Source organism: Colossoma macropomum, unplaced genomic scaffold, assembly GCF_904425465.1.
Source record: "Colossoma macropomum unplaced genomic scaffold, Colossoma_macropomum, whole genome shotgun sequence".
NCBI lineage: Eukaryota > Metazoa > Chordata > Actinopteri > Characiformes > Serrasalmidae > Colossoma > Colossoma macropomum.
Window position 1 is genome coordinate 132,553 of NW_023495503.1, and position 10,173 is coordinate 142,725.

Below are 10,173 nucleotides of genomic sequence, written 5' to 3' on the forward strand. Positions count from 1 at the left end.
TTATAAACAAACAGTGTGTCGTTGTTAATGCCTCTTTTCTGTTCTGCTCCTCACTTTCTTCCAGATCTGATCAATATCTGGATGCAGAAGTTACATTTGATTAAGTGTAAATATGCTGTGTCTGATCTCAATATTAAGTTATGACAGTAAAGAGTCAGATCAGTCAGATCAGCTGCTTTGATAGTGAGAAAATCTGGATTATGATGACAGAATTTACATTAATCTGGTGAAACATCTAAATTCCTGACTGAATACATACCAGGGGATGCACAGTTGACTAGTACACTAATGAGTCCACTAGTGGGCGATGTGGGCAGACTGTTGGAGGACAGTGTCTGAAACACACACCTCTGTTCACTCCCTCTTACAGCTCTGCTGATTGGACCAGAGTCTCTCATACGATCTCTCCACTTCATCTCCTCCTGTATATAAAGAGGTGATCCAGCAGTCCAGCATCACTGTCTGCTTGGGAAGATCTCCACAGAGTTCTCCACCACCTCGGCAGAAGAACCCATCCACAAGATCATCCACCAGAGGACAAAAGAACAACAGCTTGTTTATTGGTAATTATGTTCATTATGATGACTCTCTGACCGTGTATATACATAAGGATAATGGGTAATATTTCAATGGTTCAAGCAAAAAGGCAAAACTGACATCATACAGGGCTCATAGGTTACTTCCTAAGCAAACATTCTAGTTTGTGAGGATGACGGATGCATTTTTAAATTATCAAAGCATAAAAAACGTACATCTGTATTTTAGTTTCATTTTGAGTTTCTGTGCAACAGTGAACAGTGTATCAGACTGTTTACTGCCCACATCTGTTCATTACGGTTCCTTTATTTCTATAATGTTGAAAAGTGCAAGTCGACACGTACTGTTACACAATGATATACAGGATCATCATCTCCCGTACTCTCTAGAAAACATCTTGATACATTTCCCTAGAAAACTTTGTCACTATTAGTCAGGCTACACCTTGGACAACCTGTAAAAGTACCTCCACAATTTTCATTCATTTCTTCACTGAGGAGCTTTAAATTTTTAAGACTGGTCAAAATTTCACAGGAGATTAGCTGAAGATTTAAAAGAAAAGTATTGCAAACCTTCCCTCACTGACCAGTTTCTACTGTATATTTGTAATATTTTTATATTATTTGAAATGAAACTCAACATCTAAGAGCAACATTTAGGCAGGTAAAGTGTCAATGTATCAAAGACTTAATGAGTTAAACTCGCTGTCTGTGTTTGTGTACACTGTGAACGTAGAATCTCTGATACATTAACACTCTATCACTGATCTACTGTGTCTGACTGAAATTTCTCTGCAGTCTCTGTCGTCATGGCGATCAGGTGCTCCTCCTTGCTCCTTGGGATCATGTGTCTCCTCAGTGTCCAGCTAGCTGGTGAGAAAACGCATCCATTTCACTGATATGCAGTCACATCATTACGGATTAAGGACAGTGTATAAAATAGTGTGTGATTCTGAAAGTTCATATGAAGGAGAGAAAGCAGGAACAACTCCAGCACTCAGATTAGGAGATTAATCTACCCTGATATGTATGTATTGATACACTGGTGTGAAATAGTTATTTTAGTTCTTGATCAAAATTATATTTTAAATCAAAAGATCACTACGAGGCTAAACTGGACAAAGTCAGCTTTTTCTATCAGTAAAATAATGCTGGAATAATGTTGTGTGTTTTGTATATTTTCCCCCTTTTTTAAGCCGAGCATCAGTGGGTGATTCTGCTGAACTGGTTCAAAGTCAGAATTAAACACATTTAGGACTTTTAACTGATCTTGGACTTTTGCTCTGACACTCTAACTTTATTATGTGTATTTTAGTAAAACAAATGATTGAACGTTCCATTTTGTCACTACAAAAACAATCATAACTCTACCAAATGTTTCAGTATTGTTCTCCAAGTGCAGAGAGGAAACCCTGTGAGAAAGAGTGTAAAATAAATCGATTGAGATAATGCGATGTGAATTTGGCACACTGGAGTTGAGGTGACCCAGAGCCAAGCTGGAACCGCTGATGTACTGATTGGCAGTCTGTGGAGTTACCTCTGCACCATCAGGAAGCACAGGTGACAATGGGAAAAACACCTCAAGGAACAGGAAATAAAAAGGCAAACAAAGGGGATGCTGAAAGCAGTTCAAACAAAGGCTGAACTAGAAACGTGAAATAAAAGATAATGAGAAAACGAAAGTTACTTCCTCTGTAATTATGAGAGGAAGACAGACTTTGTTTCACTTGTTTGCTCTGAGTGGAGCAAACACCTTTTGTATAGCTTGGAGCCATTTGTAGCTCAAGCCTTCTTGTGGTTTTTAAGTAGTTTTGGGGCAATTACACTTTTTTTGTTTTTTCCAGCCCTCTTTCCTTTTCTTTCCATTTTGTTTTTCTTTTCTTTTTGTTTAAATACCCACCTGGGCTGCATACTGTACCGGTCACCCCTCTACAAAGGTGTGACAAAGAGCTGCTGTTTGCCACAGCCTTAAGTCGAAGAAAACACAGGTGTGTCAGGTTGGGCCTAATTAGCCCAAGGGCTTCTGGGAATTGGAGTTCCCTGAAATTATGGCACCTCGCCGTTGTCGCCCTCTGCTGGCGGATTGCGGCGCAGGCTGAGCCCTTACAAGTAGTGAATATTTCAGTGACAATTTTAGATCATTTTGAGCTCAAAAATGCAGCCAGAACATGACTAGCATAAACACAGCTCTAAACAGCTGTACACACATAAAAACATCATATTATTCTTTAAAACACAAAACATTTACTTAATTGCAGAAAATTTGGGATGATTCTTAATGTTTCCCATTGATTTTTAGACTTTGAGACACATTTACATCAAAACAACGGGATTTCACTGTTTACCATGTGGCCATGAGGGACAGGGATGCAGCCTCACTTCCTGCTCTAAAATGCAGGGGCGTGGCTAAAATAAGTCTCTTACAAATTTCAAAAAGTTACCTACAAATGAACTCTTTGGCTTTTGTTGGAAAAAGTTGAGACATACTGCTCATGTACTGGTTGAGCCCAAATTAGTAAGTAGCATGCAGTACGAGACCAACATTAATTTCCTCAGTACTCCAAAGAGACCTGGATGACGTGCTGCTCTGGAAAAACATTCCAGTATGCGGTTTGTTCTTTGTTTATATACTGCATCCAATAATGCCACACGGTCATTTCAGGAGGACGTAACCACGTGATTTACTCCAAACAGTTTAATGGCAACAGTTTCATTTTTTTGTGTATACATAACAGAAATGAAAATGAATATTTTGTCCTGCTGCTGTTTGCTCTGGTCTTGTGGTGGGTTTGCTCACTTCATCTATTTAATTAAATTAACTTACTGTGGGGTTAAAATAGTAATTTGCCAAAGTTGACCTCAACCACACAATCTGCTCAGCATCATCTAAAACTACCAACTACAACTGTAAGGAAAATAAAATGATATGCAGAAAACAGGTTTACCACACAGACCGATCCAAAGCTGATATTGAAGTTTATTTTGGCCTTTGCTACTGAGTAGAAAACAGCACCCTGTCATGGTAACTTTAAAGCTCAGCAGGCATGACATGTTGCCAATGACCTGACCTGAAAAAACCTGAAAAGCAGCTAGCAACGGTTGCTAAGTAGTGATTAAAAGTTTAAGGAAAACATAACAGATTTTCAGACGATTCTGATTGGCTCAGTCCTGGATGTTGGCCGTCTGGTCTGTACCAGATGAACCAGGAACGGTGTGTTTTCTTTATTTCTGCATTTTATAGCAGGTCACAGACAGATGTTACCGATTTTGTTTTTTTTCATAACAGTTTACCTGACTGTACTTTTTCAAACAGCCATTGTTTGTTTTCTTTTATTTGCATATATTGATCCAGATCTTTGGTAAACAGAGTTTGCATAGTGAAGTTTTTACAAAAGTACTCAAGTTAAGACTTCAGTAATATTTAATGTTCAGCGCATTTCATACAAGTTTATTCCAAAGAAACAATTTAAGTTGAGTAAATTTTCTACAAATTCTTATTTAGATTAGACTAGTCACATCACAAGAGGTACACTATATGGTACTGGGACACCTACACATCACACCTACAGGAGCTTGTGTCAATCCCATTCTAAATCCATAGGCATTAATATGGAGTTTGTCCCCCTTTGCAGCTCTAACAGCTTCCACTCTTCTGGGAAGCTTCTACAAGAATTTGGACGTTTTGCCCAATCGGCCAAGACGCCATCAGGCACTGATGTTGGATGTTAAGATTTGGCTGGGAATAGAAATCCAAAAGGTGTTTAGTGGGGTTGAGGTCAGGGCTCTGTGCAGGCCACTGGAGTTCTTCCACACCAAAACGGTCACTCCATGTCTTTATGGAGCTGCTTTGTGCACTGGGGCTCAGTCATGCTGGAACTAAGAGGCCCAAACCCTTTTTTAGCATTCTTTTGATATTCTGCTGCCTTTTGGGCACTGTCTGTCGAGCATAACAGCAAAGCAAAAGTCATTGAGGCTTAGAAATGAGCGAAATGAAGCTTTGTGTTTTCTCCGAAACAAATAGTTTTCATCTTGGATGCATTCTCAGTTTGAAACTGAAATACAGCTAGACCATGAAAATGATCTACTTAGCTAGAAGCCTTTAATGAAACGTGCCAAGTTAATGTCCAAGGAGTTTATAAACTGATGAATGTCTCTGTAGGTTTGAAACACAACATCAGACATTTCAAGATAAAGTAAAAGTGTAGGGTTTGTATTTTTACCTAATTTGCCATTTTTTAGATATTCAAACTCTCACAACCTGTTGTTAATGCAGACACTGAGGAAGATAAACCATTTGTTTTCAAAGCCTCTGCATGGACACAGCATGGGTCACGCGAGTTCAAATTTTTTGGCACTGGAAGCTCATGGAAGGAGGCTGAGGTACATTTATTCAGTGCTGTTCCTACAGGTGTTCAGGCTAAACCACCATATTTTGTGCAAAATGTCCTTCAGGTGGACTGTTCTGTGTTAGATGGCCTGAGCAGTAAAGCAGTTTGAGTTGATTTTATGTTTTACTTTTTATCTTTAAATGAGTTTGATGTTTTAGTTTTAAGAATATAATGTTATTAATGTTTAGTATTTTAGTAGTAGTTTAGTACTTTGTAGAAAATCCAACATTTAAAAGTAAACACCCAAACAGGTTGGAATAAACTAAATGTCCATCTTGGTAAATCTCTCTATAAATTCTTTCTGTAGAAAGTTTGTATGCGGTCTGGTGCCCTTCTGGCTTCAGTGCATGATAAGAATGAAGACAAGTTCATTAAGCGTCTGATTCAAAGTCACACTGGTCAAGATCGCCCCACGTGGCTCGGAGGCAAACCGAGTGTAAGTGTGTTTAAGTTAGTGCTGAATCTCTCCCAGTGTTCTGTGTGCTCAGTCTCTTTTCTCTGGAACAGTCGACGCTCATTTCAGATTGCTATTCTTCAGGATGCTGGTCGCTGGGTTTGGTCTGATGGCTCTGATTTTGACTTCACCAAATGGACCCGAGGCCAGCCAGATGGCTCTGGACGCTGTCTGCAGACCAACCACAAAGGTAATGAGATTATGGGTCTTCTTCTTATTATTATTGGTTTTCCTCACGCTCTACTGCTGGCTACATGCTCATCTCACCAAGAAATGTTCCTAGCACAATCCTTTTAACATCATTTATGATTCATATATGCATTTATTATAGCATAATGCTTCCATTACCATCTTTTCCACTCCAATTATTGTTGTATTTCATTGGAATATTGTTTTTTGTATTTAATAGTTCATATTTCATGGAACTCTTTGCACTGTTCTTGTAGGACGCTGGGATGATCTTGTTTGCACTGAGAAACGTCCTTTTGTCTGTGCCAGACAGACCGGGAAATGGTGTGTTTTCCTTATTTCTGCATTGCACAGCGTGCCATAGAAAGTTGTTATTGACATTCTTTTATTATAACAAATTATATGTATATTATGCCCTCTCATTGGTCTCTGGTGTTTCTCGTTGTCTGCTGGTATTTATACCTCTGTGTTTGCTCAGTCCCTTTGTCTTGCATTGTCTATATATGCAGTTGCTGTTGCCTGTTTCTCTGGTTGTAGGTTTTGTTTCTTGTTTAGTTCTGTTTTACTTTGTTTTGTCTTCTCATGGACTTATCTGTTCCGGTCACCTCTGCCACTGTATTTTTTAAACTCTGTTGGATCTCACTTAAATAAAAGCAACTCGCACTTGCATCCTGCCTCAGCACCTCCTACATTACACATCTACTGTACATTCTCCATTAAATCTGAAGAACCCTTTCATGATGCAAAGAACCCTTTAAACCCATGGAAAGTGTTCCTTTAGCATTCATGGTGCTATGTAGAACCAATTTCTTCACCAAAGAACCACTGAAGAACCTTCATTATTGAGTATATACATTTGGGGGAAAAATAGTGTAAACCATATCTTTGAAGCCCAGACTTTTTGGGTTGTTTGACAATTGTGCCACTTCTTGGCGATGATGCTTTCAGCCTGATATTTGCTTTCTAAAACATAGTGAGCCTGTTTACAGCTTGCATTAACATGTGTTTTGTGTCCAGATTGTATCTGGATGTACTATTACCTGTTATGATATGAGTCAACAAGCTTGGCTTGGATGATTCCATCAGCCTGGATTGCAGGGAGGCTCTTGGTTCAGGACTAACTTCAGTTTTGTGTATCCTTCATCTTTCATTTTGTTTTTTGTCCCCTCACTCCGCTGGTCAGCACTCAGCCGACACATTTCTGCTCACATAATTGGATTCAGATATCAAAATCACATTTTGTTATGCTCAAGGTCCGCCTCTGACCACGTCTAAATGTGTTTGGAGTGATCTGATCGTAATCTGCTCACACTGTGTGCTGGGGATGGCTTCTCATGCACTTAAGTGGAATCCAAAAGAGATCCAACCACCAAAACACATGTTCCTGTGAGGTGTAAACAGACCCAGTGTAGCCCAATGCTTCTGTCAATTTGACACTCTCAGATTTGATCTAATGGATTTTATTTCTTGTTTTAGGTGGTCTAGAAAGCCTGAGCTGACCTGATCCTTCCAGTACCCTTCTGCATGTATCAGAAATCACATATAATAATCAACGCTTTAGCTTTGAGAGCCCCAGATATTAAACATAAAAGATTATTATGATAATTTGTTTTCAGTTTCTATATGTGGTCTAAAAACAACATCACTGTAATCTGTGTGTACAAGGGGCTGTGATTGATTTCAAATAAAATTCAGCATTGCATAATTCCTGCTTACTGACTGATTCATCACCCATCTGTATTATTAGTCTTCTTACTAAGAAGACTTAGTCAGTATATTCTGGGGTCCATGTACTGTACAGCAGAATGTTGTCCCTATTTTACTGTAATGCTTTGATACTGAATTTGATGTATTACACAGCATCTGATTTCTTTGTATAACTTAATTATGAGCTTGTATCTGAAATACATATTTACAGTTGCTGAATGTTGTAATATAATCTCCCTCAGCTGCCTTACTCTGTCATTATTATACATTCATTCATCAGGTACAGTGTGCTACACAGATTCATTCACAGAAATACAAGAAAGATCAAACGCAAAGTTCCTACAGTTCTCTAAAGGCAAAAGCAACATCTGTTTTCATTCCAAAACAGATATTTAAGTAAATCACAATAGCTTTACTTAGAATACCATGTTTTTTTTTCAAATTTCTGCATAATTCAATGAGTATTCAATGATCAACTATGTAAGATTTACTTGGTTAAAAGTAAACAATTCAGGGCTCCCAAGTTGGAGTAAGCATTGGATCTATCTTCAGGAGATGGTAGTTCGATCCCTGAAGGTGCTACAGCTGTCTGTGACTGGGAGTCCAAGAGAGCACAGTTGTCCACAGTTGCTCTCCCAGGGGTGGGCAGGGTGGTCCCTTGTCACCCCCCATCACCCAGCGTGATGCTAGCCAGCGCAGGCGTCTGTTAGCTGATTTACCAGAACTGGTAGAACTTAGTGATCTCCTCAAAGTTTGCATAGTTACAGGCCTTTGAGCACTGAGGCCTTAGACAGAGGCTTCACCTACTCCATGAAGGTGGCGCAAGGCTGTACCACCACAAAACTTCACATGCTTGGTCAGCCCATTGGAATAATGATCACTTCTTAGTTTGATGATCCTAGGGTCAAAGGTCAAGGAGATATGGCCCTCTGAATGGTTAGGTTTATGGTAGGAAGAGTGTGGCAAGCTAAGGGAATGTTGCACAAGCACCAAACTCGGAGTGCTGGCAAAGCGTGGTGAGTTTGGTGCTTCTGTGATGTTGGTTTACCTATCCCCACATCCTCCCTTACCTTGCCCTAAATATAACTGTTCAGAGGGATTGGAGGGTGGGTAGGACGAAGTCACACAAGCACCAAATTTGACACACTTTGATTTCTCACCAGGATGCTGACCTTATCTGACTTTGGTGCTTGAGCGATGTTGCCTTTTCTAGCCACACCATCACCTACCCTTGGCCTAAACATAACCTTTCAGAGGGACTGAAAGAAGGGTGTGGGTAGGTATGGCAACGTTACACAGGGACTAAACTTGTCAGGCTTCGCTGTCTCATCAGGATGCTAATCATATCCAAATTTGGTGCTTGTGCAAAATAACCTTACCTACCCAAACCCTCACCCAATCTTGACCTTAACCTAACCATTCAGAGGGAGCAGATCAAGGTAAGGCAATGTTGTGCAAGGACCAAACTAATCACATTTTGCCATCTTACTGGGATACTATGTCCAAATTTAGTGACTCTAAGTCAAAATGTCCCTTAAAGCCTTTGACAATGTGAGGCCTTATAGAAGACAATGGGTGGATGACATTTGACAATGTGAGGCCTGGAGAGGCAGGGCAAGGTGAGAGGATCACCAAAGTCGGAGCATGTCTGCCTGAGGGAACACAACACATATCCAAATTTGGTGACTCTAGGCTGAAAGAGCAAGGAAATATGATCCTTAGCTGCTTTGGTACTCCCAGGGCGTATTGGTACTTCTTTCCACAGTCATAGAAAAATGTGTTGAATGCAAAGTTTATCACACAAAGTAATGTAGACCTGTCTCCTGATGAAAAAGAAAAATCACATTTTGCAGTGAAAGGGCATATAAATCTTAAAGCCTTATAGAAGACAATGGGTGCACAACACTTAGATTTAGAGGCCTGGAGAGGCAGGGTGATGTTGGAGGGTCACCAAAGTTGGAGCATGTTGTCAGCCCAAGGGGATGCAACACATATTCAAATTTGGTGACTTTTGACCAAAGGTCAAGGAAATACGACCCCTAGACATATTTGTATTCCCAGGGCGCTTTAGACCTCCTTTCCCCTACATCTAAAATAAAAATTTGTGGAATGCAAAATTGACACCACAATTGTGTTGACGGGCTTAAGCCAAGCTCATTGGTGCTGGTCTTGCACCCCTAGGCCCTACCAAAAGCTACTTTGTGTTCCTGACCAATTAGACATCTGGGTCTCTAATCAGAGTCTCAATCCGATCTCACCCTCTGAACCTATATCTTGGATAAGAATTAGGTCTCTATGGCCCCTGGACACTTGGTATATGTTGAATAGAGTCCTATTGGAGTCTAGGGTTAGCTTACTGCCAGTAGCAGTGCCAGTAACCCATTTTTGCATGTCCAGGACACTATACTACTCCCAGGACACTTTGGTATAACTTTTCTCTAACTTTGAAAAAATTTTGAAACACAGAATTGACACCACATTTGTGTCAGGGACTTAAGTTGAGCTCACTGGTGCAGGTCTCAGGCTTCTAGGACCTTCCAAAACCTACTTCCCATTCCTGACCACTTATTGGTTCGGCACTCCGATGTCATCCAGCACATCCACCTGACCTCACACATTGATTCTCTTCCCAGTCTGACCCCCTGGCCCCAGATCTAGGCCTATGACTTGGCCTACATGGCCTCTATGATCTCTGAACACTTTGGTACTCCTGAACTGCTGTGCTTTGGACGATTTGGTACTCTTGAATGGAGTCCTATGGGATTCTAGCGTTGGCCCACTGCCAGATACAGTGATCGAAGCCCACTTTGGTACTCTCAGGCTGCTTTGGTACTGGCTGCTTTTGGTCTGTTCAAAAGCCACATTTGTGTCAAATGGCTCATCAGGCTCATTGGTGTAG

At 40.4% G+C, this 10,173-nt stretch overlaps 1 protein-coding gene across 1 annotated transcript; it reads left to right on the top strand.

The window, feature by feature from the left end:
- The first annotated feature begins 406 nt into the window (after positions 1 to 406).
- LOC118802242 (galactose-specific lectin nattectin-like) lies at positions 407 to 7,272 on the top strand. Its single transcript, XM_036562727.1, has 7 exons — positions 407 to 563; positions 1,335 to 1,409; positions 4,810 to 4,916; positions 5,232 to 5,360; positions 5,463 to 5,568; positions 5,825 to 5,891; positions 7,044 to 7,272. The coding sequence occupies exons 2-7, from the start codon at positions 1,346 to 1,348 to the stop codon at positions 7,069 to 7,071; spliced, it is 501 nt and encodes a 166-aa protein (XP_036418620.1). The 5' UTR covers positions 407 to 563; positions 1,335 to 1,345; the 3' UTR covers positions 7,072 to 7,272.
- Positions 7,273 to 10,173: the final 2,901 nt, after the last annotated feature.

Bases quoted from the DNA above. Each gene is read 5' to 3' on its own strand.
- LOC118802242 (XM_036562727.1), top strand. From the start codon at position 1,346: ATGGCGATCAGGTGCTCCTCCTTGCTCCTTGGGATCATGTGTCTCCTC. The intron at 5,569-5,824 runs GTAATGAGATTA...CTGTTCTTGTAG, and splicing joins TCTGCAGACCAACCACAAAG to GACGCTGGGATGATCTTGTT. The intron at 5,892-7,043 runs GTGTGTTTTCCT...TTCTTGTTTTAG, and splicing joins GCCAGACAGACCGGGAAATG to GTGGTCTAGAAAGCCTGAGC.